At 43.3% G+C, this 18,835-nt stretch overlaps 1 protein-coding gene across 1 annotated transcript in view; it reads right to left on the bottom strand.

Moving 5' to 3' along the window:
* Nucleotides 1-1,530: 1,530 nt before the first annotated feature.
* The window catches only part of LOC138638270 (ankyrin repeat domain-containing protein 65-like), a 55,368-nt gene continuing 38,063 nt past the window's right edge, over nucleotides 1,531-18,835 (bottom strand). The window contains exon 3 of the mRNA XM_069727445.1: nucleotides 1,531-5,755. Within this exon, the coding sequence (XP_069583546.1) occupies nucleotides 5,318-5,755 (438 nt within the window). The 3' untranslated portion in view covers nucleotides 1,531-5,317. The remainder of the gene's footprint in view (nucleotides 5,756-18,835) is intronic.

Raw genomic sequence — 18,835 nt, 5'->3', positions numbered from 1 at the left:
AAAAGTCCATATACACTACATCTACTGGGTTCCTTTGGTCCAGTCCGGAACTTACCTCTTCATAGAAACTGATCAAATTAGTCTGACATGAATGGTCCCTAGTAAACCCGTGCTGATACTGGGTCATGAGGTTATTCCTCTTCAGATACTCCAGTATAGCATCCCTTAGAATGCCCTCCAGGATTTTACCCACAGTAGAGGTTAAGCTTACTGGCCCATAATTACCGAGTTCAGTTTTTGTTCCCTTTTTGAATATTGGCACCACATTTGCTATACGCCAGTCCTGTGGTACAGACCCTGTTATCATGGAGTCTTTAAAGATTAAAAATAATGGTCTATCGATGACTGTACTTAATTCCTGCAGTACTCGAGGGTGTATCCCATCCGGGCCCGGAGATTTGTCAATTTTAGTGATTTTTTTTAGACGCCGCCGCACTTCCTGCTGGGTTAAGCAGGTGATAGACACCTCTCCATTACTAACACCAGGGCTTTATGTCAGCTGTGTTTTTGGACAATTCATAGATGACATCAACCCCAACTACTATTTCCCCAATTGCCAACGCACCAGGGCATCGGGAAGAACAAAGGTGAAGCACCAGAATTGGAGCATCTCATGAGATTGATATTTTTAGGTTGAGAAGGGCCCAATAACCATGGTTGTTCCCAGCTTGATAATATCAGCACACAGCTGTCTGCTTTACCTTTGCTGGTATCATATCTATCTGTCTACATCAAAATCTTTAATTTACATTCTGAATTCTATTCCGGTACATGTTATACGGACAGAAAATGGGTGTTACACCTGTGCAATCCGTGTGCGCATGTGTGGTACATATTGTCATCCGCGCCGCTGGAAAAAAACCAGACATGTTTGCATGTTGGTCACATGAATCACATGGTCCGTGTGAAAACACGGACATGTGCACAGCCCGATAGATTATAATGGTTGTGCGTGTGTACGTGTCTCTGATACGTGTGAAAATGGACACCACACACTTGACCGCACTGGCGCACAAAGTGTTGGTGGCTGTGTCCTCCCTGGCAATTTCCCGAAGCTGCCTGCTCCCTCCACTTCTGGGTATATCACACTGTATTGCTGTACAGTCAGTTTCACCTATATTTTGGGGATGACAAACGCTCTATTAGTTGTGAGTCGCGCTGTTTTCCATGCTATATATTGGGACACATTATCTATTGATAACATTTACAGTTTGCCATTTGCAGTCTAGATCCCTTGGACATTACCGTAAAAAGAATAAGCATATCAGAACGATAAAAATACACTGTTACAATACATATCGGCCATATGGAGCTGTAATTGATGTTTTCCTATAGAGGTTCCTGTACCTGCATGTGATGGTTTGTGATGTCAGATACCATATGGCTGACATTTTATTCTTACATAGAATTTCATGGAGAATGAAACGTCACATTCTTTATACTGAATCATTTGAAATAATCTCATCGGTACTATACAAGTAGCATTTTTATTCTCCAAACTACTGACAAGGAGGTCAGGGAATGTTTCACAAATCATTTTCATTCTTTATTGGACGCCAGAATAAAGTGCTTCTAAATAAAAGTGCAGTGTGCCACACACAAATGGAGGACCTGCTCTCTAACCCAGCTGAAGTTTAACAATACCTGCCTATGTTCTGACATCTGCCTAAACTTGCACCCAAGTATGTCCAGAACTCAGAACCTTGCTTTGGTTGCACTGTAGTATACACCCCATGGAAACATATAGAGAAGTACACAAACAGAATGGCTTGCTGGTTGCTATTGATTTTTCATATGGTCATGGCAATCAGGCCTAAAGCTGGTCAATATACGTATATATAATACATATAAATATATATTTAGGAAGGACTGGGTTAAATCCTAGCTCTGCAGGGTTTGATTAGAGGCACCGGCCTAGCTATGTCTAGATACAGGTCCTGTGTTCTTTTTTGCTGCGTGATGCTGAGCAGAGTGGATTGTGTTGGAGCTGGTGAGTGACCAGCAAACGTGCGCTGTATGGGAGGAAGATAAGACCTCTGATATTGACAGTCTGGCTAGAAGTGGAGAGAGACCAGACTGTAATCTGGTTGGGCGAGCCCGCACTGACATATGTGCCTGCTCAATGAACGCTTTATTTGCTGTTATACCTTTGTACTCAGAAAAGGCTGTTTAGTTTGTATTCCTTAGCGTTTTAAGAAAGCAATAAAACTGCACGTTTGGACCAAACCGCATTGCCTGTGTGAACACTACCTAATGCTGTACATGGATCCCTACACTTTATATACACACTGCCGATTTTGCAAGTGTTCCCACCTACAAACTTCAACCATGAGCGACTCAATCTTAAAAAAAATCCTGAAAATCACATTGTATGATTTATACATAATTAATTAGCATTTTATTGCATGAAATAATTATCTGATACAATAGGAAAACAGAGCCTAATATTTGGTACAGAAACCTTTGTTTGCATTTACAGAGGTCAGACGTTTCCTGTAGTTCTTTGGGGGGGAATCTTGCGTGCCCTGCAGGATTTTAAGCCATGACGGCGTAGTGTGTTACTAAGGCCAGGGTCTCGCTTACCGTATGGAAAATCGGTCCGAGTGTCCCTGCCGAGAGTGGCACAAGTGTTCTCCGTATGGTCATCCATGTGTAATGCAATGCTGTTATTTTCTCGCACTTATGTATCCGTATGACTTTACATTTCTCACTGCTTTTCCCCATTGAATTTAATGGCACAATGGGCTTAAATGAGGAAAATGTGTGCGTATTTCTCGCAAGCTACACTGATGGTCCATATGGTGTCCGATTTTGTTCTCGCACCCATAGACTTGTATTGGCGAGACTCGGGCGATATACGCTTACAATCACAGTATGCTGCGATTTCACTCGCACGCTGAATACGGCCGAGAAAAAAAAACAGTGATGTGATCTGCCCCATAGATGAACATTGGTCCGGGTGCTATGCCATGTTTTCTTGCATAGCACTCATCCGTATTCAACGCTGGTGTGACCCCGGCCTAATGGTAATGTTTGAGACTGTGGTCCCAGCTCTCTTCAGCTCATTGACCAAGTCCTCCAGTGTAATTCTGGGCTGATTCCTGAACTTTCTCGGAATCATCCTTACGCCACAAGGCAGGGTCTTGCATGGAGCCCCAGGCCAAGGATAATTGATAGTCATCTTGTGTTTCTTCCATTTTGCAATAAATGTACCAACAGTTGTTACCTTCTCACCAAGCTGCTTGCTTACTGTCCTGTAGCCCATCCCAGCCTTGTGCAGGTCTACAATTTTGTCCCTGGTGTCCTTAGACATCTCTTTGACCTTGGCCAGGATGAAGTTGGAGTGTGATTGATTGTGTGGACAGGTGTCTTTTATACAGGTAACAAGCTCAAACAGGTGCAATTACTACAGGTAATTAGTGCAAAGAAGGAGGGCGTCTTAAAAAAGAACAGTTCTGTGAGAGTCAGAATTCTTGCTGGCTCCTAAGCGATCAAATACTTATTTCATGCAATAAAATACAATTTAATTATTTAAAAATCATACAATGTGATTTTCAGTTTTTTTTGGAGGGGGGATTCTATCACAGTTGAAGTTTACCTACGATAAAACTTACAGACCTCTCCATTCTTTGTAGATGGGAAAACTTGCAAAATCAGAAGTATATCAAATACTTATTTTCGCCAATGTACATGTAGAGATAAAAAAAAATGGATGATAGTAGCTATTATCACCATATATGAATAAGCAAAGATTGTGGATTAAACTTGCTAAAAAAAGAATTATAATGCAGCCACCACACCATATTGTCTATGAGTGGAAAACACCTTACGGTATGTTCACATTTGCGTTGTTGGGCGCAGCGTCGTCGACACACCCCACAATGCATATGCACAACGCAGCGTTTTCAGACGCATGCGTTGTCATAAAATATAAAAGTTCCGGAATTTGGGCGCAGAGAAAACGCTACAAGTAGCGTTGTCTGCGCCCTGTCATGTGCGTCAAAATGACGCATGCGTCGTAAAATGCACAACAACGCATACGGCGCATGTCCATGCGCCCCCCATGTTAAAGATAGGTGCGCATGACGCATGCGTCGGTATCCGTCGACGACGTTGCGCCCAACAACACAAATGTGAACATAGCATTACACGTATTAGCAGGAATATGTTTGTCAGCAATCAGCACAGGGAGCCAGCTTATCCTGCTGAGGATAGAGCAAAGTACTGTAATGTGCATGCAGCAGGAGAGGTGAAAGAGCACCGATAACCCATAGGTAAAGCCGGCGCATGCGCATTACAGTGCTATGCTCTGCCCTCGGCAGGACAGATAGAAATGCGCCTGCACAGGAAAGGAGTGCAATAGGGACACTGTGTAGAGGGAGGATGGTGATTGTAGAAAGGGGAGGCGCTGGATCAAGACCAGAGACCCCCCCATTTGACCGTCTGTGAGTATAATAAAAGCTATTTTTTGTGCCCGACAAAGCGGATTAGGACTGTGATGCGGCTGCAGTGCAGTGTAGCGCAACCTCCACCAGAGAGTGCTGGCGAGAGAAGAGAAACCACACACAGCGCAGCAACACTGAGCAGCCGCACAGGTGTCACAGGTGACAAAAGAGTGCTCAGATGGGCTGAGACCGAACTTGTCAGGAGCAGAAGTACCAGAAGAAACAACAATGCATGTAGTCAGAGCCTAGCCAGAAGTCAGAGCCAAAAAGGAGCACGGTTTCCAAAACGAGAGACGTAAGAAGAAGTCAGGGTACAAGCCAGAGAGTCAAAGCCGGTCAGGGAACATGGTATCAGAGATGGAAAACAAGAGGCGGGGTTCAGAGATCAGGCTGAGTCATACACTGTAGGGAAACCACCAGACAAACACTAAATCAGGGATAGGGAACGGGTCTAATACGAAAACGGGACGTTAGAGGTAGAAGGATCACTAGGGTATACGGGTCAGCTGTTCTAGCCTGGAAGCTATTGACGCTGACCAGCAGACTGCAGAGGACTTAAAAAGCCCAGCCTGCCCAGGCCGAGGGGATTAACCCCCACATGACCAGTCCAGAGAGATTATTAAAAATACAAGCATAGATGCATAATGTATATTAAAAAGATATGAGGCTGGTGTACTCAGAATGGCCGTGCAATCCTGATATTAAATGGGCTCTTTAACATAAAATGTGAAAACTTTGAAAAATATTATACAGCCTTTCTGGCATAGATTTAGAAAAGTAAGCGCAGCAGTCTTATCAAGTCTAAGATCTAGATAGTAATGTGTGGAGTCCCTATTGTGACATCTGGTGATAGATTAGGTTTGAAATTGCTTCTAGCATAAATTCATTCCCCCCATGTTTAAAATATTAAGAATATCTCTGTAGCTGCCCTTTACAGCCATGTCTGTAGCCGATTCATTCCACTTGGACTTGATACAAGGATCAGCCCCGCATTCCTTCAAAGTCTTCACTACATGAGCTTGCCCTCTTTCTACTGCCAGGTGTAGAGCTGTTTTTCCTAGCCAGTCTTTGGCGTGTATGTCGGCTCCATGCTGAAATAAACTGGAACATACTGCACTGTGCCCCCTATAGGCGGCGTGGTGTAAAGGCGTTAGGTTTAGTGAGTCAGTGCCGTTTACATCTGCTCCTTCCTGTATTAGTAGATTTGCCACCAGAGTATGACCTCGGCCCGCAGCGTGGTGTAAAGGCGTGAGCTGGTTGTCATCCAGTCTATGTACAGAAGCGCCTTTTCTCAGCAGGAACGCTGCCATCTGAAACAGAAAATAAAATATTACGTGTGAATTCATGTTACCATTTATATTTGTATGACCTCTTCATAGAGGTTTAATACATTTTTGCTAATTACCCCTAATTATGAACTATTAAACCATTTCCTGACACTTCCAAAATGTGCCCGTTCTCTAGAAAAGTCCCTGGCAAAAAGCTGATTGCCCTGTTACCACCAGGATAGAAGACCTGCTGGGTATTTTTTCTCCCTACGTGGCATCTCTCATGGCATCCATTATCATTAAAGAACAGGAGATATTCATAATGGCAGCGCTGTATTTTTCAGACATGCTGTAGACTTGAAAGACGTGCCGCATGTCCGTCTCCGCGGGTGATCCACAGGCGTTCGTGCATGCATAGCGGGCATGGGATTTTTTGAAATCCCATCCACTATGCTGTAACATCTGGACGCTTCGGATGTACGCAGCGCCCGACCCGTGGCGTTTACTGACCGTGGGAACATACCCTTAGGGCTGCACTTTAGCAGATACAATTTCCAAAGCCACTTCAATAAGTAACGTCATCAAATTAAGCGTTTTTTCAGTGAATTGTGCCCAAAAACCAGTCAGTAGCACACACAGAATTAACACATTCTATGCAGCTGATCAACACATAAGGAAAATGCATTTTTTGTGTCTGAGGCTCAATTCAGTCATCTGTGAAACACGATCCAAGTACAGACTCCGATCTCCGAGAGCTGCTACTGCGCAGGTGTGGGCATTGCCATCTTGGAGGAGGACTTTTTTTTCAGTCCGTATGTTCTGGTATTCATTATACAAACTAGCAGGCAGGTCAGTGAGGGATCAGTGACCTGTCAGCAGTCTGCATTATGAATAGCTAATCAAGAGCCCCACATGAAGACCCCCACAGGCCGCCCCGAGGCATGAGCATATCATTAGCACAAAACTGCAAATAAAGAGCAACAACCATAAGGCGGATTTCATCAATCAAGGTATCATTGTAATCGGTATAACGGTGCCACCTGACACTGTGTGTAGGTTACTGTGCACAATCCTGCTGACAGGTTCTCTTTAAAATTATGCTTTGTACAAAAAGAAAAAAAAGAACATGAACCGCACATCCCAAAATTATAAGTTGATCTAAAGCCACTAGGCAAAAATTTATATACTGAACATGAGGTTTTCAGTTTAACATTCTGATCTGACTGTATGAAGCCCACTGCCAGTTCACTGCAAACCTCGTAGTGGGTCCTACCACCTTAACGGTGCGGAGCCGTGCTGCGACCACCGCCACAGCGGCCATGCACCAGCAGGGCGGACCCCCTTGTCCACAACAGTATCACGGCCCTGCCTGTTGTATTCCTTGGTCTTCATGATGCTCTCTGTGCTTCAATCAGAACCCTGAGTCTATCACAGAGCAGGTGCATTTACCGGAGACTTGATTACACACAGGTGGATTATATTTATCATCATTAGGCATTTGGTATCTTTATGGTTGAAGCATGATATGTGGGAAAAGGTTGAAAAGTTCCAGGGAGCCGAATACTTTCGCAAGGCACTGTAGTTATTAACCCCTTTACCCCCAAGGGTGGTTTGCACGTTAATGACCAGGCCAATTTTTACAATTCTGACCACTGTCCCTTTATGAGGTTATAACTCCGAAACGCTTCAACGGATCCTGGTGATTCTGACATTGTTTTCTCGTGACATATTGTACTTCATGATAGTGGTAAAATTTCTTTGATAGTACCTGCGTTTATTTGTGAAAAAAACGGAAATTTGGCGAAAATTTTGAAAATTTCGCAATTTTCAAACTTTGAATTTTTATGCAATTAAATCACAGAGATATGTCACACAAAATACTTAATAAGTAACATTTCCCACATGTCTCCTTTACATCAGCATAATTTTGGAACCAATTTTTTTTTTTGTTAGGGAGTTATAAGGGTTAAAAGTTGACCAGCAATTTCTCATTTTTACAACACCATTTTTTTTTAGGGACCACGTCTCATTTGAAGTCATTTTGAGGGGTCTATATGATAGAAAATGCCCAAGTGTGACACCATTCTAAAAACTGCACCCCTCAAGGTGCTCAAAACCACATTCAAGAAGTTTATTAACCCTTCAGGTGTTTAATAGGAATTTTTGGAATGTTTAAATAAAAATGAACATTTAACTTTTTTACACAAAAAATTTACTTCAGCTCCAATTTGTTTTATTTTACCAAGGGTAACAGGAGAAATTGGACCCAAAAAGTTGTTGTCCAATTTGTCCTGAGTACGCCGATACCCCATATGTGGCAGTAAACCACTGTTTGGGCGCATGGGAGAGCTCGGAAGGGAAGGAGCGCTATTTGACTTTTCAATGCAAAATTGACAGGAATTGAGATGGGACGCCATGTTGCGTTTGGAGAGCCACTGATGTGCCTAAACATTGAAACCCCCCACAAGTGACACCATTTTGGAAAGTAGACCCCCTAAGGAACTTATCTGGATGTGTGGTGAGCACTTTGACCCACCAAGTGCTTCACAGAAGTTTATAATGCAGAACCGTAAAAATAAAAAATCATATTTTTTCACAAAAATTATATTTTTGCCCCCAATTTTTTATTTTTCCAAGGGTAAGAGAAGAAATTGGACCTCAAAAGTTGTTGTCCAATTTGTCCTGAGTACGCTGATACCCCATATGTGGCAGTAAACCACTGTTTGGGCGCATGGGAGAGCTCGGAAGGGAAGGAGCGCAGTTTGACTTTTCAATGCAAAATTGACAGAAATTGAGATGGGACGCCATGTTGCGTTTGGAGAGCCACTGATGTGCCTAAACATTGAAACCCCCCACAAGTGACACCATTTTGGAAAGTAGACCCCCTAAGGAACTTATCTAGAGGTGTGGTGAGCACTTTGACCCACCAAGTGCTTCACAGAAGTTTATAATGCAGAACCGTAAAAATAAAAAATCATATTTTTTCACAAAAATTATATTTTTGCCCCCAATTTTTTATTTTTCCAAGGGTAAGAGAAGAAATTGGACCTCAAAAGTTGTTGTCCAATTTGTCCCGAGTACGCTGATACCCCATATGTGGCAGTAAACCACTGTTTGGGCGCATGGGAGAGCTCGGAAGGGAAGGAGCGCCGTTTGACTTTTCAATGCAAAATTGACAGGAATTGAGATGGGACGCCATGTTGCGTTTGGAGAGCCACTGATGTGCCTAAACATTGAAACCCCCCACAAGTGACACCATTTTGGAAAGTAGACCCCCTAAGGAACTTATCTGGATGTGTGGTGAGCACTTTGACCCACCAAGAGCTTCACAGAAGTTTATAATGCAGAGCCATAAAAATAAAACAAAATTTTTTTCCCACAAAAATTATTTTTTAGCCCCCAGTTTTGTATTTTCCCTAGGGTAACAGGAGAAATTGGACCACAAAAGTTGTTGTCCAATTTGTCCTGAGTACGCTGATACCCCATATGTGGGGGGGAACCACCGTTTGGGCGCATGGGAGGGTTCGGAAGGGAAGGAGCGCCATTTGGAATGCAGACTTAGATGGAATGGTCTGCAGGCGTCACATTGCGTTTGCAGAGCCCCTAATGTACCTAAACAGTAGAAACCCCCCACAAGTGACACCATTTTGGAAAGTAGACCCCCTAAGGAACTCATCTTGATGTGTTGTGAGAGCTTTGAACCCCCAAGTATTTCACTACAGTTTATAACGCAGAGCCATGCAAATAAAAAATATTTTTTTTTCCACAAAAATTATATTTTAGCCCCCAGTTTTGTATTTTTCCAAGGTTAGCAGGAGAAATTGGACCCTAAATGTTGTTGTCCAATTTGTCCTGAGTACGCTGATACCCGATATGTGGGGGGGAACCACCGTTTGGGCGCATGGGAGGGCTCGGAAGGGAAGGAGCATCATTTGGAATGCAGACTTAGATGGATTGGTCTGCAGGCGTCACATTGCGTTTGCAGAGCCCCTAATGTACCTAAACAGTAGAAACCCCCCACAAGTGACCCCATATTGGAAACTAGACCCCTCAATGAACTTATCTAGATGTGTTGTGAGAACTTTGAACCCCCAAGTGTTTCACTACAGTTTATAACGCAGAGCCGTGAAAATAAAAAATCTTTTTGTTTTCCCACAAAAATTATTTTTTAGCCCCCAGTTTTGTATTTTCCCAAGGGTAACAGGAGAAATTGGTCCACAAAAGTTGTTGTCCAATTTGTCCTGAGTACGCTGATACCCCATATGTTGGGGTAAACCCCTGTTTGGGCACACAGGAGAGCTCGGAAGGGAAGGAGCACTGTTTTACTTTTTCAACGCAGAATTGGCTGGAATTGAGATCGGACGCCATGTCGTGTTTGGAGAGCCCCTGATGTGCCGAAACAGTGGAAACCCCCCAATTATAACTGAAACCCTAATCTAAACACACCCCTAACCCTAATTCCAACGGTAACCCTAACCACACCTCTAACCCTGACACACCCCTAACCCTAATCCCAACCCTATTCCCAACTGTAAATGTAATCTAAACCCTAACCCTAACTTTAGCCCCAACCCTAACTGTAGCCCCAACCCTAACCCTAGCCCTAACCCTAACCCTAGCCCTAACCCTAGCCCTAGCCCTAACCCTAGCCCTAACCCTAGCCCTAACCCTAACCCTAACCCTAGCCCTAACCCTAGCCCTAACCCTAACCCTAGCCCTAGCCCTAACCCTAGCCCTAACCCTAGCCCTAACCCTAACCCTAACCCTAGCCCTAACCCTAGCCCTAACCCTAACCCTAGCCCTAACCCTAGCCCTAATGGGAAAATGGAAATAAATACATTTTTTTTTATTTTTCCCTAACTAAGGGGGTGATGAAGGGGGGTTTGATTTACTTTTATAGCGAGTTTTTTAGCGGATTTTTATGATTGGCAGCCGTCACACACTGAAAGACCCTTTTTATTGCAAAAAATATTTTTTGCAATACCACATTTTGAGAGCTATAATTTTTCCATATTTTGGTCCACAGAGTCATGTGAGGTCTTGTTTTTTGCGGGACGAGTTGACGTTTTTATTGAAAACATTTTTGGGCACGTGACTTTTTTTATCGCTTTTTATTCCGATTTTTGTGAGGAAGAATGACCAAAAGCCAGCTATTCATGAATTTCTATTGGGGGAGGCGTTTATACCGTTCCGCGTTTGGTAAAATTGATAAATCAGTTTTATTCTTCGGGTCAGTACGATTACAGCGATACCTCATTTATATCATTTTTTTATGGTTTGGTGCTTTTATACGATAAAAACTATTTTACAGAAAAAATAATTATTTTTGCATCGCTTTATTCTCAGGACTATAACTTTTTTATTTTTTTGCTGATGATGCTGTATGGCGGCTCTTTTTTTGCGGGACAATATGACGCTTTCAGCGGTACCATGGTTATTTATATCTGTCCTTTTGATCGCGTGTTATTCCACTTTTTGTTCGGCGGTATGATAATAAAGCGTTGTTTTTTGCCTCGTTTTTTTTTTTTTTTTCTTACGGTGTTTACTGAAGGGGTTAACTAGTGGGACAGTTTTATAGGTCGGGTCGTTACGGACGCGGCGATACTAAATATGTGTACTTTTATTGGTTTTTTTTTTTTATTTAGATGAAGAAATGTATTTATGGGAATAATATTTTTTTTTTTTTTTCATTATTTTGAAATATTTTTTTTTTTTTTTTTTTTTACACATTTGGAAAATTTTTTTTTTACTTTCTTACTTTGTCCCAGGGGGGGACATCACAGATCAGTGATCTGACAGTTTGCACAGCACTCTGTCAGATCACTGATCTGATATGAGTGCAGGCTGCTTCACAGTGCCTGCTCTGAGCAGGCTCTGTGAAGCCACCTCCCTCCCTGCAGGACCCGGATCCGCGGCCATCTTGGATCCAGGGCTGGAGGAAGCAGGGAGGGAGGTGAGACCCTCGCAGCAACGCGATCACATCGCGTTGCTGCGGGGGGCTCAGGGAAGCCCGCAGGGAGCCCCCTCCCTGCGCGGTGCTTCCCTGCACCGCCGGCACATCGCGATCATCTTTGATCGCGGTGTGCCAGGGGTTAATGTGCCGGGGGCGGTCCGTGACCGCTCCTGGCACATAGTGCCGGATGTCAGCTGCGATAAGCAGCTGACACCCGGCCGCGATCGGCCGCGCTCCCCCCGTGAGCGCGGCCGATCGGCTATGACGTACTATCCCGTCCAGGGTCAGATAAGCCCAGGGCACCTCGACGGGATAGTACGTCTAAGGTCACAGAGGGGTTAAACTCTAGTGCCCGGTTTGTGACAATACAGTGCCACCTAGTGGCCATATGTGGTATGTGCCATTAATGAATGTATCATTCTTGTTGTCACATCAGGAATCAGACTATAAAGCATTATCCGGGACACTTTGTACTTTGTAGCAGAAAACATATACTGACATGATTAGGATTTCTCAGTAGAAAAACAGTGAAGGGGATAAGTGAATAAAAAATAGCTTTTGCTAATTATTTTCTAGTATACCAGAAATGTGTTCAAAAATGTGTTTTTCACATACACCCAAACAAGAGTGTACATTGAGTCGCTGATTAATTTTATATTGCTTTCTTATTAAAACTGTGACTCTAATTCCCGATTGGATCACTTGATTATAAATTAATAAATTATATATATATATATATATATTTAAATTGTGCTGATCCCTGACCATTGTCCCTAATTTTATTTATTTTTTACTCACTTTTATATAAATTAAAGACTAGGTAAAATGATATCAAATTTCATATATTAGGTCACAAGAATATTCACAAATGATTTATCATACAGAATGACTTCTTGGCGTTATCAGATTGAGCTATGTAGTAAGTTAGTAACCACTGAGTTCCTCTAATAAGGGTTCAATTATTCCATGGCACTACTATGTCACCAGACAGGGGTAAATTATATATTGAATTATAAGATTATTAACTGTGTAGTATCTTAAATCAGTTCTATCGAAACCACATATGGCTGATATAGTATGTTCTGCGGCTGTGGAATATTCTATCTCTTTTGTATTATAGATACAAATAATATCAAGCTCTCAACACGCCGCCAAAACGATTTGACATGCAAGCCGTACCTAACCTATATGTGACTGGCCATACCAGATCTGCATTTGGCTGATCCATATACACTGCAATATTAAGACAATGTGTCTCCGCTGTAGCATCAACACATTAAATGTCTATGCCACCTGATAGACCGATACGCCAGCCTCAACTATTTAAGTGTAAGTGTGCTAGCTACTCAGCATGGAATCCGATGACCACACCAGTACTTAAAGGGAGGGTGCCGTGATTTTAGTTTTTGTATTATTATTATTGATTATATAATCAATTATTAAAGTAAATGTACTACTTTCATACTTTTTTATTTATTCATTTTTACTTTTACCACTGGAGGCCGCCATTTTCATTAGTGTGGGTGTAAGTGTCTGGGCACGACACTTGCACACCTCCCTTACGGCAGCCATGGCCATAGGAGCCAACGGTCAGACCCGACCGCATCTCTTTCATTGAGGCCGCTCCTCCTGCCTCTCAGCTGTGGCCTGGCCACGCCCACTGAGCTGCAACGTCACAGCTGTGAGAGGAGATCGCGGCCATTTTGTTTTTTATTTTCCACTGTCATCGCTCATACAGCTCAGTGTGTGCAATCATAGCAGGAGCTGCCAGGGAGAAGCTGCTGCTGGGAGCGAGGGTCGGGGTGAGTATCTGCAGCCAGGAGCTGTGATTGCAGAGCCTGTACTTAGTATTACAGCACAGGCTGCAATCACTGCTCACTGCTGACCTGTTCAGAGCACAGCAGGGAGATCGTCACACTGCTCTGCCCTGAACATGACTCAGCACTTCCTGGGAGAGGACTGAAGGTAAGTACAGAGTTTTTATTTTCTTATGCATCTACCACTGCTACCTGTCCCTATATACCACTGCTACCTGCTCCTATATACCACTGCTACCTGTCCCTATATACCACTGCTACCTGCTCCTATATGCCACTGCTACCTGTCCCTATATACCACTGCTACCTGCTCCTATATACCACTGCTACATGCCCCTATATACCACTGCTACTAGCCCCTATATACCACTGCTACCAGCCCCTATATACCACTGCTACCAGCCCCTATATACCACTGCTACCAGCCCCTATATACCACTGCTACCTGCTCCTATATACCACTGCTACCAGCCCCTATATACCACTGCTACCTGCCCCTATATACCACTGCTACCTGCCCCTATATACCACTGCTACCAGCCCCTATATACCACTGCTACCTGCTCCTATATACCACTGCTACCTGCCCATATATACCACTGCTACCTGCCCCTATATACCACTGCTACCTGCTCCTATATACCACTGCTACCAGCCCCTATATACCACTGCTACCTGCCCCTATATACCACTGCTACCTGCCCATATATACCACTGCTACCTGCCCCTATATACCACTGCTACCTGCCCATATATACCACTGCTACCTGCCCCTATATACCACTGCTACCTGCTCCTATATACCACTGCTACCTGCCCCTATATACCACTGCTACCTGCCCCTATATACCACTGCTACCTGCCCCTATATACCACTGCTACCTGCCCCTATATACCACTGCTACCTGCCCCTATATACCACTGCTACCTGCCCCTATATACCACTGCTACCTGCCCCTATATACCACTGCTACCTGCCCCTATATACCACTGCTACCTGCCCCTATATACCACTGCTACCAGCCCCTATATACCACTGCTACCTGCCCCTATATACCACTGCTACCTGCCCCTATATACCACTGCTACCTGCCTCTATATACCACCTACCACTGCTACCTGCCTCTATATACCACCTACCACTGCTAACAGCCCCTATATACCACCTACCACTGCTACCTGCCTCTATATACCATCTACCACTGCTGCCTGCCTCTATATACCATCTACCACTGCTGCCTGCCTCTATATACCATCTACCACTGCTGCCTGCCTCTATATACCATCTACCACTGCTGCCTGCCTCTATATACCATCTACCACTGCTACCTCTGTCCTGTGTAGCTAATCTAGTCCTGTGTAGCTAATCCTGTCCTGTGTACAGTATCACACAAGATAGGATTAGATACACGGCGCAGCACAGTATCACACAGGACAGGATTAGATACACGGCTCAGCAGTCAGTATCTAATCCTCTCCTATGCACTCCTCTCCCCCCTGCGTGTCTTTCCCCATTGTGGTTTATTATTTTTGTTGTGGGAGATGAGGGAGTCGAGGATTATGCGTTCGGTATGGTTTAAAAAAGATTAATAAAGGACTTTATTCTGGCCGAGTATTTACAATACATGTGAGATCTATGTGGCGGTATTATGTGTGATCTATATGGCGGTATGTGAGAACACTGGCAGTATTATGTGTGATCTATATGGCAGTATGTGAGAACACTGGTGGTATTATGTGTGATCTATATGGCGGTATGTGAGAACACTATGGCAGTATTATGTGTGATCTATATGGCGGTATGTGAGAACACTGGCGGTATTACGTGTGATCTATATGGCGGTATGTGAGAACACTGGCGGTATTATGTGTGATCTATATGGTGGTATTATGTGAGAACTGTATGACAGTATTGTGTGATCTATTTGATAGTATTGTGTGTGATCTATATGGCGGTATTATGTGAGAACACTATGGCAGTATTATCTTCAGAAAGCGGACCCAGTCTATGGTGGTTCTGGTTGAGCACCTGCACGCGGGTCTGGGGTAATAGAGGGGGCAGCATGACCTCCAGTTAGGTGTAGTCAGGGGAAGGCTGGTGAGGTAGCTGAAGAGAGGGGTCTCATTTTTATCGTTACTATATGGCTACATTTCCTTCCCAGCATCACCCCGACTGCGCCTGTCACCTCGCTTTCACACATTGCCAGGACGGGGAAGACAGGATCTGAGGAGGGGAATGGGGTCTGGATCAGACCAGGCCATCAATCCGCAGAAATGTTTCCTGGATTTCTGTGGAGCAAACAAGCAGACGGTCCATCCATGAGTATAAAAGAACGCTCTATGTACAATCCCTGGCTGCTCCGCACACCGAAAAGGGGGCCCCCATAGACCAGCACACTGCTCTCCTGAAATACTCTGTGCTGCTGTCACCCTGCTCCCCCCACCACATATCTCCCAGAATCCTTGCTGCCTGCCATCCTCGGTGACTGTCTACTTGTCAGTATAAGGCTGCCTTCACACTATCAGTATTTGGTCAGTATTTTACCTCAGTATTTGTAAGCCAAAACCAGGAGTGGGTAATAAATACAGAAGTGGTGTCGTGTTTCTATTATACTTTTCCTCTATTTGTTCCACTCCTGGTTTTGGCTTACAAATACTGACCAAATACTGATAGTGTGACGGCAGCCATACTCTGCAGTCACCAACAAAATGGCTGCTCACTGGGTTCCTGAATATCATCCTCTCTAATCCCTTAGCAAACAACCAGAAGGGGAGGAGAGGAGACATCACACAGGTCAGCAGACTCCGCCCATAATTACTGCAGTGCTGTAGTGTGAGCTATTTGTACGCTAGGTTTTTCTGAAATTTCAGCAGCTGCTCCCCCTAGTGTTGAAAAGTGGAAATTCCAAAACTTTTCAAATTATTTTTCATATTTTACTAAATTATAAACAAATAATAATATTTTTTAAGAAAATGTAATAATTAACCCCTTCATGACCCAGCCTATATTGACCTTAAAGACCTTGCCGTTTTTTGCAATTCTGACCAGTGTCCCTTTATGAGGTAATAACTCAGGAACGCTTCAACGGATCCTAGCCGTTCTGAGATTGTTTTTTTCGTGACATATTGGGCTTCATGTTAGTGGTAAATTTAGGTCAATAAATTCTGCATTTATTTGTGATAAAAACGGAAATTTGGCGAAAATTTTGAAAATTTCACAATTTTCACATTTTGAATTTTTATTCTGTTAAACCAGAGAGTTATGTGACACAAAATAGTTAATAAATAACATTTCCCACATGTATACTTTCCATCAGCACAATTTTGGAAACAAAATTTTTTTTTGCTAGGAAGTTATAAGGGTTAAAATTTGACCAGCGATTTCTCATTTTTACAACGAAATTTACAAAACCATTTTTTTTTGGGATCACATTTGAAGTCAGTTTGAGGGGTCTATATGGCGAAAATACCCAAAAGTGACACCATTCTAAAAAATGCACCCCTCAAGGTACTCAAAACCACATTCAAGAAGTTTATTAACCCTTCAGGTACTTCACAGCAGCAGAAGCAACATGGAAGGAAAAAATGAACATTTAACTTTTTAGTCACAAAAATTATCTTTTAGCAACAATTTTTTTATTTTCCCAATGGTAAAAGGAGAAACTGAACCACGAAAGTTATTGTCCAATTTGTCCTGAGTACGCTGATACCTCATATGTGGGGGTAAACCACTGTTTAGGCGCACGGCAGGGCTTGGAAGGGAAGGAGCGCCATTTGACTTTTTGAATGAAAACTTGGCTCCACTCTTTAGCAGACACCATGTCACATTTGGAGAACCCCCGTGTGCCTAAAAATTGGAGCTACCCCACAAGTGACCCCATTTTGGAAACTAGACGCCCCAAGGAACTTATCTAGATGCATAGTGAGCACTTTGAACCCCCAGGTGCTTCACAAATTGATCCGTAAAAATGAAAAAAATACTTTTTTTTCACAAAAAAATTCTTTTAGCCTCAATTTTTTCATTTTCACATAGGCAACAGGATAAAATGGATCCTAAAATTTGTTGGGCAATTTCTCCTGAGTACACCGATACCTCACATGTGGGGGTAAACCACTGTTTGGGCACATGGTAAGGTTCGGAAGTGAAGGAGCGCCATTTGACTTTTTGAATGAAAAATTATCTCCATCGTTAGCGGACACCATGTCGCGTTTGGAGAGCCCCTGTGTGCCTAAACATTGGAGCTCCCACACAAGTGACCCCATTTTGGAAACTAGACCCCCCAAGGAACTTATCTAGATGCCTAATGAGCACTTTAAACCCTCAGGTGCTACACAAATTGATCTGTAAAAATGAAAAAGTACTTTTTTTTCACAAAAAAATTCTTTTCGCCTCAATTTTTTCATTTTCACATGGGCAATAGGATAAAATGGATCCTAAGATTTGTTGGGCAATTTCTCCTGAGTACGCCGATACCTCATATGTGGGGGTAAACCACTGTTTGGGCACACGGCAGGGCTCGGAAGGGAAGGCGTGCCATTTGACTTTTTGAATGGAAAATTAGCTCCAATTGTTAGCGGACACCATGTCGCGTTTGGAGAGCCCCTGTGTGCCTAAACATTGGAGCTCCCCCACAAGTGACCCCATTTTTGAAACTAGACCCACCAAGGAACTTATCTAGATGCATATTGAGCACTTTAAACCCCCAGGTGCTTCACAGAAGTTTATAACGCAGAGCCATGAAAATAAAAAATAATTTTTCTTTCCTTAAAAATGATTTTTTAGCCTGGAATTTCCTATTTTGCCAAAGGAAATAGGATAAATTGGACCCCAAATGTTGTTGTCCAGTTTGTCCTGAGTACGCTGATACCCCATATGTGGGGGTAAACCACTGTTTGGGCGCACGGCAGGGCTCGGAAGGGAAGGCACGCTATTTGGCTTTTTAAATAGAATATTCGCTCCAATCATTAGCGGACACCATGTCACGTTTGGAGAGCCCCTGTGTGCCTAAACATTGGAGATCCCCCACAAATGACCCCATTTTGAAAACTAGACCCCCAAAGGAACTAATCTAGATGTGTGGTGAGGACTTTGAACCCCCAAGTGCTTCACAGAAGGTTATAATGCAGAGCCATGAAAATAAAAATAAAAAATATTTTCTCAAAAATGATCTTTTAGCCTGCAATTTTTTATTTTCCCAAAGGTAACAGGAGAAATTTGACCCCAAAAGTTGTTGTCCAGTTTCTCCTGAGTACGCTGATACCCCATATGTGGGGGTAAACCACTGTTTGGGCACATGCCGGGGCTCGGAAGTGAAGTAGTGACGTTTTGAAATGCAGACTTTGATGGAATGC

Source organism: Ranitomeya imitator, chromosome 5 (genome assembly GCF_032444005.1).
Source record: "Ranitomeya imitator isolate aRanImi1 chromosome 5, aRanImi1.pri, whole genome shotgun sequence".
In the NCBI taxonomy this organism is placed as follows: domain Eukaryota; kingdom Metazoa; phylum Chordata; class Amphibia; order Anura; family Dendrobatidae; genus Ranitomeya; species Ranitomeya imitator.
The sequence above is the reverse complement of the archived record's forward strand: the minus strand, read 5'-3'. Positions and strand labels throughout refer to the sequence as shown.